This window comes from Gadus chalcogrammus, chromosome 11, assembly GCF_026213295.1.
Source record: "Gadus chalcogrammus isolate NIFS_2021 chromosome 11, NIFS_Gcha_1.0, whole genome shotgun sequence".
NCBI lineage: Eukaryota > Metazoa > Chordata > Actinopteri > Gadiformes > Gadidae > Gadus > Gadus chalcogrammus.
The window spans coordinates 9,137,697-9,156,150 of record NC_079422.1 but is presented as its reverse complement, the minus strand read 5'-3'; the positions used below and the strand labels follow the sequence as shown (position 1 = coordinate 9,156,150).

General features: G+C 43.3%; 2 protein-coding genes across 4 annotated transcripts in view; both read left to right on the top strand.

Moving 5' to 3' along the window:
• Nucleotides 1-3,566: 3,566 nt before the first annotated feature.
• On the top strand, nt 3,567-5,872 carry sostdc1a (sclerostin domain containing 1a). 2 transcript variants are annotated; one of them, XM_056602188.1, is made up of 2 exons: nt 3,567-3,946; nt 5,179-5,872. In XM_056602188.1, the coding sequence occupies exons 1-2, from the start codon at nt 3,739-3,741 to the stop codon at nt 5,628-5,630; spliced, it is 660 nt and encodes a 219-aa protein (XP_056458163.1). In that variant the 5' UTR covers nt 3,567-3,738; the 3' UTR covers nt 5,631-5,872. The 2 variants fall into 2 exon arrangements, with proteins under 2 accessions (XP_056458163.1, XP_056458161.1); XM_056602186.1 differs by having other exon boundaries at nt 3,570-3,946; nt 5,176-5,872.
• An 883-nt stretch (nt 5,873-6,755) lies between these two features.
• The window catches only part of crppa (CDP-L-ribitol pyrophosphorylase A), a 31,083-nt gene continuing 19,384 nt past the window's right edge, over nt 6,756-18,454 (top strand). Inside the window, exons 1-8 of one of the 2 annotated variants that reach the window (XM_056602179.1) lie at nt 6,756-7,041; nt 7,556-7,823; nt 9,346-9,495; nt 12,360-12,464; nt 12,709-12,754; nt 13,863-13,960; nt 17,938-18,012; nt 18,203-18,295. In XM_056602179.1, the coding sequence (XP_056458154.1) occupies nt 6,827-7,041; nt 7,556-7,823; nt 9,346-9,495; nt 12,360-12,464; nt 12,709-12,754; nt 13,863-13,960; nt 17,938-18,012; nt 18,203-18,295 (1,050 nt within the window). In that variant the 5' untranslated portion in view covers nt 6,756-6,826. The remainder of the gene's footprint in view (nt 7,042-7,555; nt 7,824-9,345; nt 9,496-12,359; nt 12,465-12,708; nt 12,755-13,862; nt 13,961-17,937; nt 18,013-18,202; nt 18,296-18,454) is intronic. The other variant, XM_056602180.1, reaches the window with a different exon arrangement.

The following is an 18,454-nucleotide window of genomic DNA, read 5'->3' as shown; positions in this document are numbered from 1 at the left end:
GTACAGCGAGGGCAATGCACTGTGGTAGTTGGGAGGATTTCTTACTTTTGAGCCAGAGACACTTTCTACCTTTTCTGAAATCTAAAATGAACAGAGAGGTTTCCGACAATTGCAGTTTGCATTTCGTTTGGCAATGTCAGTCTAACATATTATGTATTCATATGCAGACATCTCTTTATAAAGATCCTACAAGAAGAAACTAAATTGCCCTCCTATATTTTTTGAAAAGTTTTTACAAAGCTGAACAACTGAAATTACTGGGCTGTAAATTATGATAGGCTTTATAGTCTATCTTAAACAGCAATAAATAACCACAAACCTAAGCCATAAACTGATCATAACAAATAGTTTATGTTGTGTGGGAGATATCTGATATTTTGTGATATTATCATATTTCTATTTAAATTGTTTTTAAAAAGATTTATGTCAGCAACCTGTTGAGATGACCACACCACCGCCAAGAACACCTATTTTTTTTTCTTTTGGTATATTTTTGGTATTGGTAGCCTAGTAGGCCTATATTTTTTTGCTTTTTCCTCATCTTCTGTTAAAAATTGTCAAATTTTCAAATTGACCTGCAGTGATAGCAACTTACCACAAGAAGCCGTCGTTTCACGCGAATTGATCAACAGACGCACAGACGCCAGTAAACGCCTCATTCTGATTTGGATGATAACAATTGCAACCATATTTTATAAATTTTAGATACAAATCCAACGAGAATTTTTATTATTTATATTTCAGTAGTTATTTTACGTTAGTTCATATTATTAGGAGTTATGTTCCGTAACTTCTGTTTAATACAAATGCACGGCAGTGATGGCATCTTACCACACGAGGGCGCCTTTTCACTAGAGTTTGATAAACCACACAAGACACACTGGTTTATTTCTCGTGACGTAGACCGTAATATTCGAATAATTATAAGAAGAACACACAGGCCACATCAATTGTCTACATTCTAAGAAAAGTTTTCCCTGTTGGTTACCTTGCCACTTCTATTCAGGTATGACCTTTCTTTCTTGGCTTTGTTCCAGCTGTTGCGCATTTCTTTTGTCATAGGCTACTCATAACCCCCCCCCCCCCCCCCCCCCCCCCTTATACCGCTACCAACTCCATGAGGGCGCGCTTCCTGGTCTACAGGGCAATGGGACGGCGCCCATCAAAAGGCCAACCTATTAACTAAGCGCACCTTTCATATCCCATGGGAGGGGGCCAAGGTGAAGCACTCCTCACTCGCTCCTCATCGCCACTCAGTCTGGACACAAAATCAAGCCAGGCGGTTCAAGTTTCCGCTCCTTTACATGGCATGAACACAACACACCTATCGTATTCACTTATTCTTTTTTGCTTACATTTCACTCGGTTTCACAAAGTGCTTCTAAAGGCGTCGATGCGTAGTCCAACTGGAGGAGGGCAATGCAAATGTTGTCTTTCATTTACGCGAGGAAGTGGGCTTTGCGAAGCTCCAGGCTTAAAGGAAACGGAAAGACAAACGAACAATACCAGCAACGCAGTGTAAACAATACACGATATGGGGTTTACCTATTGAAATGCATTCAGGCCAGAGATGTCTGTCACCGAAGCGTTCTTTGGTGGGCCTATTGCTTGACATCAATCATTCGAATAATAGTAATTTTCTTTAGAAATCATGGCTTTGATTATTAAGAGTAATGATTGCCATTATGGTGCCATTTAGCTTTTTCTTGCTGAAACATGCTTTGATGTTGTTAGCTGTAACAGCTGTTTGTCATACATGATATAGAAAGTAAATCTGATGTACACAGTGGGCTCAAACTATTTCAGTATTTCAGATATAGCTGAATATTAGCTTGAATAACAAATACCAATCTCTTTGTAGTTGTTATAATCCGTCTTTTGATCATTATAACGACGAGAGAGCGACCGTGTGGTTTAAAGGATGTTCCAAAAGTCCTCATTCTCTCAGAATGTAAAATATTCTCGCGCAGGAAAAGATAGCTAGCTCTACATCATGCTGTTTACCGCTGTCTTACAGCCATCATAGAGCAGAGCAGGTATAGCGATATGGGGTTCTCCTTACCCTCAATGCATAATGGTGTGCAAATCACCTCTTTAAATCAGCGAGGAGACAAGGGCTGAGATGAATGTTCCCCACAAGAGTAATTATATCTCCCCTTGTTTTGTACAGAGCACACACAATGACTCCAGTTAGTCTAGGACCCGGGTGATTAGACCTCTGGGGGCTGACAGCACCCAGAGGTTTGGGCGCGAGGGTGAGTGACAGGCACTGGGTGTGAGTTACACACACACACACACACACACACACACACACACACACACACACACACACACACACACACACACACACACACACACACACACACACACACACACACACACACACACACAGGACCGTATCCGATGTCCTCCCTCCCTTGAATGAAACAAGTGGGCTGACAAGTCAGAATACGATGGAGAACATTGCCGTTGACTGGGAACACCACCAACCAGTGCTTTTCTGAAGGCAGAGGGTGTTTTTTACTTCTTAGTTATCTCATGGAGGGAAATCCAGAAGATAACCACTGGTTGGTTGCTCCAATGCACGTTTTTTGGTTACAAACGTATATTTCTGAAGTGATGCTCCAAACATGCTAAAAAGCAAGCCAACGTTACTGATTGAAGAGATGATTTATGGACCTACTTGTTTAAATGTGTCCCTAGTGTCAGGAGATGTCTGACAAAACAGGAGGATTTTTGAATGCTTCGCATGGAAGGAGGAGATGGTTCATGTTGTTGTGGGACGGGAGAGATCCTGTGGTCACTCAAGGGGGATCCAAACCAAAAAAATTGCTGGTTGGTCGCAAGTCTAGCTCGATTCAGCTTGTAAGAAAGAATAACTCCTGACCCCAACCCCCCTGAATGTTTGACATGTTTGGCAACACGATGGTCCTGACGTCAGGGAAACTGAACGGGAACTTCTCCAAGGAGGACATTCGGTTTGTTGCCATGGCGAGATACCGAATAAAATATCAGAAGTTTTAATGACCAGCATTATTTATCTTTATGGAAAGGCTTCATTGTTGGGGAGTTTTGCATTGATATAGATGTACATGGTTATTTTATACAGTTCTGACTAAAATGAGCAAAATAGAACAAGATGTTCAACCTCAGGGACATTTTTGATTTTAGGCAATGAAAAGAATGCTCTGATAATCTGATATTTTTGGTCGAGAGATGAGTCCGTCATTTATTTATTTGTTATTGTTCTGAATAAACAGACAATGAATTCCTTCATGTGTTGGTTTATTCATCTTGCTTAATGCATGGTATCGTAAAATAAGTGATTTCAACAATTTAATTATCAAAGGTGCAAGCTAAAAACTCAGTATGGATACTGCATAATTAAATGGTCGTTGGTGAAACTCCTGCGCGTTTTTCCAACCTGATTGAGTCACACTGTCACACGACGACCCGATCACCTTCTCCGGCAGCCCCTTAATCCCATCAACAGGGAGGGGTCTGCAACGTTTCCAGAAATGATGGGCGGGATATTTTTTTCACTGCAATGAGGTGCGACCCAACCAGAGATTCCTCAAGAGACCCACCTGAGCCGCGTGCCAGAGCAGGAGGAGGACAGGCTATAAGAAGAGGCAAAGAGCAGCTATTGGACCAGTTGATCAACTCCAAAGCGCGCAGCATCACTTCACCTGACACGGGACCCACTCTCTCCTTTCGCACACACATCCCGAAGCCACCATGTACTCGAGGGCGTACGAGTCGTGCAACTTCTTATTCCTACTATGCATCCTTTTGAAGAATTGCCAAGCTTTCAAGAACGACGACACGGAAATCCTATACACGCACGAGAGCACGCCGGTGCTAGATGCAGTCGGTAACGTCTCGTTGAACCGAGCAAGAAACGGAGGACGGGGCGCAGGTGACAGCACGGCGCACGAGCGAAATGGTGAGTAGGCACGCAGAAAATACCCCCAAAAGTGTTTAAATACAACGTAATCAAACTAAACGATGCAACAAAAAAAGCACTGTCCAACAAATGCCAAGGTAATTCTAAATGTTTTCGTGTTATGTTATTTAGAAATTCCCAAGGAAATTATATTCTTAATTGGACCCTCACTGTAATAATGGTTATTAAGGGTAATTGAGCCTGTCATTGAGTATATCTAGGCTATGGCGCAGCTTGTTGGCATGCGTACATACGAGGCGGTATAGATGAGGAGGTTTCAGATCTGAACGGACCGCTGTTTGAGGTCTTATCGAGTGTCACCTCAGTGAATGGAGGTGTCCTCCCATGAACGGGACTCTCTGGATCTTGCGGTGTTTCTAAGAAGCTCTTGTTTACACACACGCACACATGCACACTAACTCAAAAGCATAAATAAAATCATGGTCCGAGAGGAGAATGAAGTCAGTACTTCCCATCATTCAACCCTTCCCTTCCATCCCAACACCCTTTGCAGACCACCTTACCGTCTCCCGCCTGTTTTTTTTTTTTGGTCCTTGTGGGCGGGGGGGGGACCCTCCCGGGTTCATTCAACCATCCTGCTCACAGAGGCCAGGGCGCTTTGTGGCTGACTTGTATGGAACTGTTTGAATGGACCAGGGATCAGGTTGCAGGGAAGTTAGAGGAGACAGGGGGAGAGGAGAGTCATAGGAGGGGAGGAGGGGAGCAGAATGTGAGAGAGGAGAGGAGAGGAGAGGAAGGAGAAAGGAAAGAAGAGGAGGAGCAGGCAGGGGAAGAGAAAAGAAAGGAAAAAAGAGGAAAGGAGCAGGGTAGGGGTGTGGATCAGGGTGGAGTACAGATGAGGTTAGGGGAGGAAGCAAAGGATGGGAGAGGACACAAGGAGAGGGTGGAACAGTTTAGCTTGCAGCGTAAAACTTGTTGATAGTCTTACCGGTTATACAGACATAATCCTATGCTGGCGCGCATCAAAAGAATACACATGATTTCCTCTTTAAGCTTAGAGTCAGTGTACCACAGAGGGATCAAGACACACCCACCATCCTGCAACACACTTCCTGTGAGTGTCTTAACACTGACAGATTAGAAGGCAACAGACCTCACCGGCGGTCTGGGAAAGTAATCATTGACGCTGTCACCAACTGGACCCTATAAGTCTCTGGCAGGGCAACGGTTTCTCATCCTCCCGTGTTTGTGTGTGTGTTTCCCCTCAGCAGAGCGAGGGCAGATGGGCTGCAGGGAACTGCGCTCCACCAAGTACATCTCGGACGGCCAGTGCACCAGCATCAAGCCCATCAAGGAGCTGGTGTGTGCCGGTGAGTGCCTGCCGGCACCCATGCTGCCGAACTGGATCGGGGGCAGCCGCGGGAAGAAGTTCTGGAGCCGGCGGAGCAGCCAGGACTGGCGCTGCGTCAACGACAAGACGCGGACACAGCGCATCCAGCTGCAGTGCCAGGACGGCAGCGCCCGCACCTACAAGATCACCGTGGTGACGGCCTGCAAGTGCAAGCGGTACTCTCGACAGCACAACGAGTCCGGCAACAAGATGGAGGAGGTGGCGCTGGCGTCGCCGGCGGTGACCCAGGTGGTTCACAAGCACAAGACCAAGAGCAAGAGGAAGCTGGGGAAGAACCGCTTCGACGAGAACTGGCCCAGTCCCGAACCCTGAACCCTGAACCCTTATCTCCCCGGCCCAATGTCGCCTAGACAGAATGCAAAGGGCCTCCGTTTCGCAGCATGTTATGGTGGCGAAGAGACTTTATTACACGTGACGAGGAGTCCGTTTGGCATCCTCTTGAGTCCTTACATCGGTGGTCGTGGATTGTAACTCGAGGTGACAGGGACTGCATTCCTGGGATGGGAGTTTCTGGTTGCTATGACGATGGAGCACTCTTGAAGGGCACACATGGACCCGGCCTCTGATAAAAAACTGGACTGTACTATCTGTAGGGTTTTCTGGACCAACAGTGCCTGAGATGTAGTCTTTGTTATTGTGTATCTTTTTATAAATCTGGATGGTGATGTGTAGCCACGTGTATAGGCACACCCACTCCATATAAAAGACATTAAACCATGCGTCCCTGAATGATGCAGAGAATGTGTGAATAATTGTACATACACCTTCTTTTTTTTAATCAATATTGGTCTTCCAAAAGATTATCACTTTAAAAGTTCACAATATGAGACGTATGATGTAATATATTTTTTAACGCAACCTTTGGTTCATTCATGGTGTAATAAATGTGACATAAGCTAAGACTGAGCAGTGCATTGCATATTATTGTTGTGCCCTCTTATGAAATAAATACTTTATATTCACTTTAAATCACTTGCGTTGTTTTGACTGAATGGTGTTGAAATGTAGGCTATGCCTACTTCTCGTGTTTTTACTATATTTATTGCTAAAAGGATTCATCTTGCAAGCCATCATTTTGAATTAAATCAGACTGGAAACATTTGGATAAATCAGAGAGGCACTGGAATAGAGGCTACTATCCACAAGACAGTCTATAGTTTACCGTGTTGTTCAGTAAGTAACTTGAAATTAATAAAAATAAATATTCAGACAGGGATCACTGACACATTGAGGGCTGATCTATATATTTCAGCAGGAAATTAAAAGTTAAACTATATAATATTAAAAAGCGCTGATGTTCTATGTTCCCTTTAGTCATACATTTGGTTTGAATGTAACCCATTATTAAATGTCGACATATCGCGAGAACAAGACGCATCGGCTTCTATGTTTTTCGACCAATCCGTCTTCGCATTGCAGTGGGCACCGAGTCTCCGCCCACAAAGACACGCTTGTCGTCAAGACATGACGCGAGAAACACAACATTGAGAGTTATGTCTTGATTTGTAATGAATCTAAGTAGTGACCCGGACCGCTCTGGTCAGCCAGAGTGTTCGTCTCGCCATGTTGGCGGACATAAAGCCACGTCAGGCGTCCATTTCACCGTCTCCGTGGTTCTTCCAGCCGGGGGAACCGGGGAGAGAACCGGGCTCGTGACACCGAAACAGTTTTACATGTTTCTTAACAGACCACTCATAAGCTACACCATTCAAGCCTTTGAAAGGTAGGCTAACACCAAACGTGTCGTCTTTCGAATATTTTGTCTTGACATACAATTTAAACAATACGTGGAGCGTTTTGTACAGTGACATAGTAGTAGCGTACTACAGTAGTGCTTCACCAAACCAACACTCTCCCCGATCCCACCACCGTCCGCTCTATCCATCCGCTGTGTGTCAACTTTGTCAATATCACTGTGACTCAGTCTCATAGACGTGTGCCGTTGGTCACGGATAACGCAACATATACACGACAACAAGAAACAAGAAGGCTAGCTTATATATAAATATGTCCAATTTAAGCTTTTTACTGTGGCCCCGGATTTAGACCACCCTTGTGATTGTAATTCATTCATTTACTAAGTTTAACAGTAAATACAACTTAAATGCCAATTTCTTTCTTTTAAAGTGTTATCTTTTGAGCAACTTATGACCTGGGTCTTTTAGCAAGACAGAAAATCAACACATATCCTGGAATCACTTAACCAATGAGAGCATAACATGCTTGTTTTCTGACAGGCTGTCATGGATCCAACACATTGTGGTGGTGGTTGCAGAAGAAAGCATCGCGCTGATGAGAGACATCGTCAAGCGCTTTCAGCACACAAAGGTCCGTGTCGTGTCTGGCGGTGCCACCCGGCACAGGTCCATATTCAACGGCGTGCAGGCCCTCGACCCAGGCGAGAGCGCTGCAACGCCAGACGTGGTCATCATCCATGATGCCGTGCGGCCCTTTGTGGAGGAGGACTTCCTGTTGGAGATTGCCATGGCTGCAAAGGAGAACGGGGTTTGTTTACTCAGACTGAGTATGTTTATTACAGAGGCTGTAGGTTTGAATTAAGAGCTATTTTTTTTAAGTTAAAAAAGGCCTCGTTAATCCATCAGCAATTAGTGAGGGAAATGCGCAGTGAGAAGATCTGTTTCCACCTGGCTGCACTTGCCTGCATCTTTCTGAGCCAATTTAGATTTCAGACCGCTCCTGGTATTTTCTGACCAATCAGGGCATTTCTTCTGCAGATTCAATCTTGCCTGTCAATCACAGGTGAGTAAAATGCAACACTTCTTAATGGCAGAGAAACATAGCGAGGGAGGGATCATAGTGGGAGGGAAGTTTTTTGAGTTGATTAGTTAAAGAATAATTTTTGTGCTCGCCCTCTTTACAACTTTCCTACACCGCCTACAGGCAACCACACACTAAGGTCCAACAGTAGGGACAGTGCCAACTGTGGTGAAACACTGGTTAATACTGCTCATTATGTGTGCGGCTTATGTTTTAGTCAGGAATTGCATTCATTGCATAACTTGTGTTTTTTCATGCTGTTTTTTTTTTTTATACTATAGTTTACCTTTTTAGAAACATTTGGTGTGCTCAGATTGGTAAGTAACTTTTGTGTGATTGCATGAACAGTGCAATCGCAGTGCAGAAAACACAGATCAGTTTCATCATAACTTGTAAGGACTTTCGGACCTCCGATAGAAGCAGTTATAGGATGTACACGTCAGACAGACTAGGATCAAAGCATAACCTAACTGACACAAAGTGTGTATGTGTGTGTGTGTGTGTGTGTGTGTGTGTGTGTGTGTGTGTGTGTGTGTGTGTGTGCTCTTATATATCGCCAACTTTTTTCCTCTTTATACCTATGCTAGATCTTCACCGCTCTGTGTATGCATGTGTGTTGAATGAATTCTTCCAGCAATGTGGTCTGGTCTTCATTATGCGGCTTGACCTCACACATGATAGAATGTGTATCTCTGCAACGGTGCGGCAGATTCATTTTCATTTCAACAACACGTGTAACACAAAGAACACATGTTCTCACGTGCACATGCTGACACACGCACACACTTCTCCTTCCGTGGTCAGGTGAAAGATTATACCACATAAATATTGTTTCTCAAAAGGATTTCCAAGGACGGAGGGGTGGTTTCCGAAAGCTGTTGGGGTTAGGGAGGATTGAGTGGGGCTAGGCTACTCTGGTCAAAGATGAAGTCTCAAAGAACCCCTGAATGATCAAACACCCTGGCCAGGTCAATACGACCAAAATCATTTAGCTGAGTTTTGTCTTTATATCCAAGATGAATCTCAATATACCGTTTTACTTAATTTATTGTATTCACCTTTGGTATTTTCATATTTAAACTGTTCAACTTCCAGATAGGATGAATAACAATGCTGTCTCTACTTCACCATAAAAGCAATATTTTTACTACTTCTCTGTATAGGATGCCATTTCTTCTTCCAAGAAGCGAAGTATTGCGCTATCTGCACGAGTGTCACAGGCCTTACTTTCACTCTTAATTTCTTTAAGGCATCGGGGGCCATCCGTCCCCTGGTTTCCACGGTGATTGCCACCACCTCTGAGGGCTACCTGGACCACTCTCTGGAGAGGGGGAAGTACCGGGCTAGTGAGATGCCACAGGGGTTCCTCTACTGTGTCATCCATCAGGCCTATCAAAAGGTAGGAGCATCCACACAAAAGGTTCAGACCCTGTTAAATGGTGCCTGCTTCTTGGTTATCTTTTACACCAAAAATGTTGATGTGCATTGTTAAACGGATAAACATGGGTTATGTTATATTTAAATAAGCTTACAAAATTAATTGTATCATCGTAACTAAATAAATCCTAAATTAAAAAAGTAGGTCAAAAAATGGATGTTTATCACGACCTGTCCCAATGTGACATTTTTTGTGAACTCTCATGTTCATCCCAGGCTCTGTAGATGGGTCATAAATGTAGAAACTCCTGAATATGTTTTCAACCTGTTGAAATTATCAAGGCATCAGGGGGTTATTTGCTAGTTGTCCTTACTCGCAACAGTTAGTAGAAAGAAAGTCCTTTCTTCAAGCGTGCTCAGGTTGGCTGGAGGTCATTTATTTCAGGTTGGTATAGGTGTCCACAACAGCAATCACATGAGGACTAGAGAGACTAACAGGGTTCAAACAAACCATGTTATGCATCTTTGTTGTCACATCTGTCTTGAATACTAGCGATGGAAGACAGGGGACTAAAGATGTTAAATAACAAGATACTTTTTGTGTCATTAATTCATTTGCAGAACTAGTAACGGTAGTAACGGTTCTCGCCTGAATCCAATGGAACATGAAATATTATAACCACTGGCCGGAAACGATAAGACACAAATAAAGATGATATGCATTTACCAAAACACAAAAAGGTTTTATGGTCAGGTTAATGGCTATATGGACGTTTTTAATGGATCAATCTGGGTTGCTTTTATAAGCAGAGAAGAAACAAGTCAAGATTTCTAACGTTATTTCTTTCTAATTTGATAATTCGGAAGTAAAGTACATTTGTATAGCCCTTAATCAGAGTTGCAGTCTCAAAGGGCTTACGGGCAATAAAGTTATGACACCCCCTAACCTTAGCCCCCCAAAGGTCAAGAGAAGAAGGAAGGCAGAGTGGGGGTTCCCTCCTTCTGGGGGCTGTATGGGTTGCAATGGGCGCCATCATTTATGTATTAGTTGTATTACAAGCAAACATTAACACAATCCACTTGTGCTGCTTCTTCACAAATCCCAATTCCAAATGGTTAAAAAAATATTTGTATTCGAAAGAGTGCTTTTTGTTTTATAAAAAAAAAAACTTTTTGATAAGATTTAAGTTTTGTTCAGTGAGGCTGCATCCCACTGCCCCTTTATGACTAAGAACTCTATGACATGAAGTTGACGTTCGTTTTGGTGAGCACTATTCAGGTCATCATTTCTGACCAAATGTCCCTGTGTGCGATCTGAATGGTGATGTCTGTCTATGCTAAAAAATGTTGGGCCGAAGTAGAAAAGCATTGAAGGTATCGCTAGGAGTATAACACAGGCACACACCGGGGAAGTAGCACGGTAATGTGTCTGCATCAGAGTTATATGCAGCATGACCGATTTGGCATTCATGCCTGACAAATGGAAAAGTCTTTGCCGTTAACATTTGATCATGAAGCCAGTGGATCGTGAAACCCCCACTTATTTCACTGAAGATTTAACGCCTTGGTATTCCAACCTGGAGTCCTGCAGAGTGGCTCCCTGAAGCTGAAAGTGGTGTTTGGGTGGGGGGTGGGGGCGACAGACTGCAGCAGCCTTTAGCTAAGCGCTAAAGTATGCCCCCAGTTGGCGCCCCATTTGTCAGCAGTATTTTCTTCACCTATGGCACACAATCATTTAAAGTTGCATTGGAATCCTGTTGATTTTGGCTTCCCCGCATGTGGCGAGAGAAAGCTACATTTCCTAACGCACCATCAGTCAGGTTGTGAAAATTAAGACAAATTGGTGGAACTTGAGTGGCGGTGCTGCTGGGTGGTGGGTACAGTTAGAAACGGTGTGAAAAAACTCCCTGCTTTTCTCCTCCTTCGTCCTGCTCTCCAGGCGGTCAAGAGAAGAGAAGGTGTCACGGCTCTCTCAGGTTAGCACTGTAGGACATGGTGATGCAATCATCTCCAAGTGCACTTGCGCATTAGCGTCTTGACATCCATTGAGACCGTGCAGAACTCTGGGCTGAAAGACAATAGGGGGGAGATACTTTATCCTGTCTCCGGTGTGGGGCTTTGTACCGGGAGAAAACTCAAAAGGTTGAATTACTCCAGGACCACAACCCTTATTTCCCAGTACCAGGGGCCGAGAGAGAAGAAAAAAGACCCCTGTCATTTATAGCAGGATAAAATATTGCCCCGGTGTAATCTCGGGTAGCCTTTGTAGTGTCGTGCAGGTATCACACACCTGATGAGCTCATGGCATAGATCCAGAGGTACATGTGATGTACTGCGACCGTTTAGGGACTTCTGCCCACCAGCTATAGCTGGGTGGGAGCCTTCCCATTGAGGAGGGATGGCCTGGTCCATTTAAAAACAATAAAAGGAGGGATACTCAATGCCTTTAGAATGACTTATTCTTCTATTTGAGAGCTAGGGTGTTGTGACCAATTTGGTGGGGGGAGTATTAAACGTAGCTTCAATATCCTGCAGATCGTGCAGAACAAAAGCTTTGAATATGAACGATGGGTATTAAAACATGTTGGTGAATAGTTTTTTGAGACACTGCCTAGTGTTTACAGCGGAATGGGCTTTTTCACTGTTTGTGACATGACCTGTTATGTTTTGCTTTACTATTAATCATCCATGTACATGTGATTTCAGAGCAGGTAATACTCAGAGATGCCTGCATGGGGTCTGCAGACCTTAGGGTTGGATCCCATTACCTTTCGGCTGGGGAGGGTCATACGCCCTGGCCACTGTTCACATGGATTAAGATAACAAGGCATCACTGGGACCCACATCTGTCAGTAACAGCCTAACATGTGTCTCCTGTCCCCTCAGTGCAGCGAGTTCGACTTTGACTTTGGAACCGAGTGTCTCCACCTGGCCTTACAGCACACCGGCACCAGAGCCAAGCTCATCGAGGGCCCGCCAACGCTGTGGAAGGTGAGCCGGACAGGGGCCAGTGGGTCTGGCCCCGCAGTTCCAGGCCAGCTGGGTGCTCATCACCGCTTAAGCGATAAGGATCAAAGAAATGACTGATGTAGCATATTTACGGTAATGAAGGATGAGTCAGGAAGAGAGAAGAGGGAGCAGGTTATAATTGATTCACAATGTAATAAAACACGTAGCCCTGGGCTGTACCCACCGCTTATACTGTATCTAAGGAGATTGGATCCCTGCCTTCCAGGTGACCTACAAGAGAGACCTGGCTGCGGCCGAGTCCATCATCAAAGGTAGACACTCTCATTTATGTTCATGTAGTAGTAGTAGTAGTACCCTTGCTCTAACCAGAGCAAGGGTAGTAAAACTACTACTTCTAAAACGTTACCACTGCTAGAAAGCACTATGTGGAACCACTTGTGATGGATGGAACGCAAAAAACATACAATCACAGTGCTGAGCCCACATTATACTTGTTTACAATTTGGACTCACCTCGTTGTGGACACACCAAGGTGAGTCCAAATTGTGCTTTCATTTGCCATGAATTCAACCCTTGAGCCAAAGCAGAACATAGTTACCGATGGCTCGTGAATGTTCCCGCTTATATTCACTTGACAGTTAAAAATAAACAGAGATGAAATATGGCATGGTGTTTACCGTTGTTTCTGTTATTGCATAGAAGTGTTCAGGTCACTTAACGTCAATAGAGCGGTCTCACGTAGCTGTAGTGTGTAGTTGGGGGAAGGGAGTGGCGGGGCTACTGTAGACATCGCCGTGTCTCTTTGTGAAGCTGCCCTGACCTACGTTTGAATAGACTGCATTGAAGCCAAAGTTGTCCACCATTGTTGTGGTTCCTTTATGGCGTTGTTTAGGTTAAGTCTGTGAAGGCTGTGAAACGCAAAGGCAAACAAGTGAGCCCTTACCCTAGAGTCTAGACCATCACAATCAGAGAAGTGGAAATAAACACAGTGCAGGGTTTTGTCCCTCTTCCAAACACCTGCACCAACAATCAGCTGGCCCTTGGTGACATCATGTGCAGAGCGATAATGACCAGAGCTGGCGCTGTGAGAATGAATTCATTGTCGTCATATGGAAAATTTCACTTGGAAAAGCGCTTCCAACATCCATCAGAGTGGGAACAAGTGTGCCTAAGCGTGTGTCTGTTAATTTGCTCATGTGCATTATATTGGGTCTGTCTAAATATACTCACTGTGGATCCATTTCACAATTCTCATCTTCCCCACTCTTTCACTCTCTTTCGGTTCGTTTATTCAATGTGTCTAAGTACCAGGGAGCATTCCAATGAGATAGCATTTAGCTTTGCGGCTGTCATGTCTGATTAGCGCTGCATGGAGGCTAGCACTCAACCTTGTCTCTCTCTCTCTCTCTCTCCCTGCAGAGACTTTATGCAGGTCGGCCTGCGTAACCTCCGATGGCTCCAAGAGGGCCAGGGAGCTGGGGCGGTGTCTACAGAAGCTCATGGCTTCTTTAGACATGGTAAGCTTTCTGGCAATATCGACTACTAAGACGGTGGCGGTTGCCTGTGTAGCCACCAAACTGTCCATTACCGTTAGGGGGAAGAGGTTGGCCCAATCCACAATGATAAGGATGTACAGTATGCAGACCATATAAGCCATAATAACCTACAGTTTGCCAGATCTTCCACACAACATTTTTTCCAAACCACTGATAAGTCACACGTAGTTTATATAGTTGTATTGTTTTTACAATATTTTGAGCCAGGATTGTCTAGTGGTTAGGGTATTTTACCCTAACCACTAGAGTCGTGAAGTTCTTGGTTCGATCCCCAATGTCCATTACAACCCCTTCCTGCTCATTGATGACCTGCATCTAAAATCTGTAAGTCGCGTGAGATAAAAGTATCTCATAAATAGCTAAAGAGTAATGGCAAAAAGTTTGGTAGGGACTTTTCTGGAAGATTCAGTTTCTTGGGCTCCAACAGGATGAGTACTGCTTACCCTTGAGTAAAAATGCTCAAAAGCCTCCAAATTAAGTGGTTTAAATTGAAGAAGAATTAGTAGATCAGGACAAAATGAATTGTGAATTGAAGTAGCATAAGTGGATGATGATGAAATACTAAATTTGAAAAAAAGGCTGGGCTGAACATTCATATTTTATTTTTGGTCTGTTACAGCAGACTAGTCATGCAAAATGAAGTAAATGTAAACGAGAATATAAAATGTAAGGTCCGAATTGTTTTGAAAAAAAACAACCTGTTACTTCAGAGCCAGAACTGAAAGTCCTACAACTGTGGTGGGATTCCTTTCTTCCTACAGCTCAAGATAAGGTCCGCGAGGTCCTGGGGTAATCACCAGGATACATTTCATCCCTTACTCTCACTCATTCCCTTTTCTCCACTTCACCGTGACTCCAGGCGAATGTATCGCAGCCATGTGACTCCGTCTATAGAAAGGGTGCGGGGGTAATCCTGACACGTATACACCCCATAGAGTTGTCACGGAGGCCACGGCGGCCGACAGATACAGCGGATCAGGCTTGGCGTCCCCTGATGAACGGGTGTTCCTGTTTCCTTCCGTGACCCTCCTCTCACCCCCACAACCCCCCATGCTCCCCAGAAAACATATCGGCCTCCATGCTGGATCCCCTCCAAGCCCTGTGCCGGCCGGTGTCAGCCTGGCCTGGATGTTCTGGACGTTGGGGAGGGGAAGTGAGGGGGGAGGGGGCCGGAGATGGATGGAGACCGGCCTCAACGCCTCCACCCCTCGTGGCAGGCGCTGCTCACGTGTCTCGCACCAGATACATCCTTTCCAGAGGATTCTAGCAGGAGGGGAGTAGGGGGGAGATGAAAGTCTTTTGAGAGGATGAAGCGGGGAGTGGGGGGGTGGACTTATTACTTTTTGTCCCGCTGCCATATTCTATCTGATACAGAAATAAGCGAGGGCTGGGCAGGAGACACTGAAAAGCCTGGATGGTTGGGGTTTGGTGGGCTTTGTGCAGCAGGTGGAGAATTTGGCAACTTGGGTGCGTGTTTGTTTGTTTAACAATAAGTGGTGCGATAGCAATTTTACTTTATTTATTTATACTTCATGTGGAAGACTTCAGGACTCCTTATGAGGGGAGAGATGGGAGAATTCTTCTGGTTGAAGTTCAGAGGGGATTTACTCCAAAAGAGACTCTCTGTGCTCAGCGGTCCACCTCAAACAGCATTACAGCAGAGCTTATCTACAATGTCATTCAAACTAAAGAACATGGTATACACAAACAACTTTCATTGCATTAAAAATGACCCAATATTTCCTTTATCTAATGTAACGTGAGAGCAAAATGCAAGAAAGAAGAGGAAGTCTCTCCATCTGTGCTTTGATCATTCCCTTTTATCTTCTTTTCCTCTGCTTTGAAGTTTATGCGAGGTGGTGTTTTTTTTATTGAGTTGTATGGCCCCATAATCTTGATGTAAATGTCTAGTCGTGTGGCGTCAACCACTGGTCCAACTCTAGTCCACTCATTTTGTACGGATCGTTTATTTAGGAAAGACTCCCTGCAAAATTATTGAATGAGAGCAGATGGGGGAGCGAGCGATTGGACGAGTGACCGAATGGTTTGAAGAAGACGATCCACTCCCCCTTAGCGCCCGGCCTTATTGCTAATTCTCTGAGGATAATATACCTCACATCCAAGATGAAAGAGAAGCCCTGAGACTGATTGAGTTCCAGAGATGTTTTTCTATAGTTCTTTAACCAAAACCTTCCAGACATATCTGCGATCCACACCGCGTAAAAGATGCCGAAAGAACCACGGTTGAACTTGCTCTTTCTCTTGTTTCTGTGATGATTGCAAGATAATGACCTTTATCAAACTGATGTAATCAATTTGGAAACCATACTTGTTTTACCCTCCGATTAAAGATGACTTTCTGGTGAGGTTTCTCACCTTGATACTAACACAGTACAACAGCTTTAATTGTTATATTAAACACGTGAGTCTCGGATGTTGTCCATCATGTTTGACTTGCAATAAGGACTTTTATAATTTGGGGCATAATTGTAAAAAACATTTGGTATGTTGATTTGTTTGTCAATTAACCATTTCTGTTTTTAACGAATTTAAGACAAATACATTATTTTAATTTGATTCAAACAAATTATTCATATTAAATTCAAATTATTAATACAAATTATTATAATAAAAAATTCAATCTAAAATGGATGATTTAACTAGTAGTTTGGCTCTTGACCTTTGATGGTCTAAAAGTATGTTGGCTCCTTCCGAAATTCAAACAAACATTTCCACTCAGGGGTTTCATGGCCAACCTGTTTTAGATCACTTCTACATTTAAGCCTAAAATCTGCATTGTAATCCAGAACATTTTTTCCGCCTTGAGGCCTTTGGCATTTATCTTTCTAGACTAATTAAACCAACGCCATGTGTTTCCCATAGACATTTGATATTTGCTAATTCACTTTGTTATTCCAAGGGTTTGAACAACTGTATCTGACTGTCAAACTCTAAATGCTTGTTTATTTCCCCTGTGAAGGAATTGTTAGTGTAGGCTGAGGGCGATCATTACATTCCCCAAAGGAAAATACGATTTGTAAAGTTGACATTTTTTCCACTCAAAACTTAATGTCCCGTTTTCTAGTACAACGCAAGTCTCAAACAATGTTTGCTTTATTATTATTCATTGTTTTATTTTTATATTATATATTCTGTACTTTTTCAATGGATATTATTTGTTACTGATAATATTACTTTTGTAGCATTATTTTAGGCATTTTATCCCTTTCACTGTTCATAAGTATAGCTTAATAGCTTATCCCTGTCAATGAAATGCTGTTTGCTGTATGGAATATGCAGAATCTCTGTATCTGTCTATTTTCCTTTTAGTCATTTCTCAAACATACAGGTCCAACTTCTATACACATGATCCTGGTTCTCTTTTTACAAATGGCTAAGTTGGCACATGCTAAATTCAATGACGCAAAAATACAGAATCACTTTAATGTGATATGTTTCCTTAGTTCCCGGAAACAAAGTAGCTTTTAAAATTCTTGGCTGTTTTATTATTTTATTTTAACTCAATTTGCAAAGTCATAAAAAATCCATCCGGACTTTCAGGCACATAACTGGCTCATGCATTTAAGAAGTTACTAGAAACCCAAGCTTTGCATCTATTTGTGCTCTAATCTCTTACATGTAATTGTACAAGCTTGTAATTATTCTTGAGTGATAAGCCACAGTTACGGTCATCATAAAAACTGTAAATTCTTTATTTAGGAAATGGATCGATGATATGGGTCGGAAGATAAAGGTACCAAATAGCTGGATAAATAAACATTATTTAAACTTTCAAGACACTCAACTAATGGATAACCTAACGATGCTTAGACAAGGGTCTGTGTTTGGACGACTGAAAGTCATTTAAATGTTCTGCTCTTATGGGAAGTAGAATGGGCCTTCTTTTTAACATCAGGTCCCTTCTGCCCATTTCACAGGAGCTGGACGTGCTCCCAGAACCGATTGGGGATGCCAGCCGTCTGTCAAAAGAATGGAACTTCATCAAACTTTTTGTAAGGAGACGTCATCGAATCACTTAATTTGGGATGGTGAAATGTAGTTACTTTCTGTTTAGCATGAAGAAGAATTGGACAACTCCTATCCATGGTTGTTTAACTCCTACTGCTCCTACTACGGAGCAAACATAAGCATACTATATGGTGTGATGTATGTAAACTGTCTTATTTCTGTCCATCTCTCCAGGTGAATGGTTCCGGTCTTTCTGAAGTAGAGGAAACGGTCAAAGCATTGGAGGCTGCCAACCGAGCACTGCTCCACCCTGTTGTTGTTGTTTGGGTGAGTAGACGTTGCTGTTGTTGTTATCCTGAATATTGCATTTTGTTGATGTTGTTTAGGAAATTGTGTTTTGTTGTTGTTTAGGAAAATGTGTTTAGTTGTTGCTTGGGAAAATGTGTTTTGTTATTGTTTGGGTTCTTACGTTTGGTTGTTGTTGTT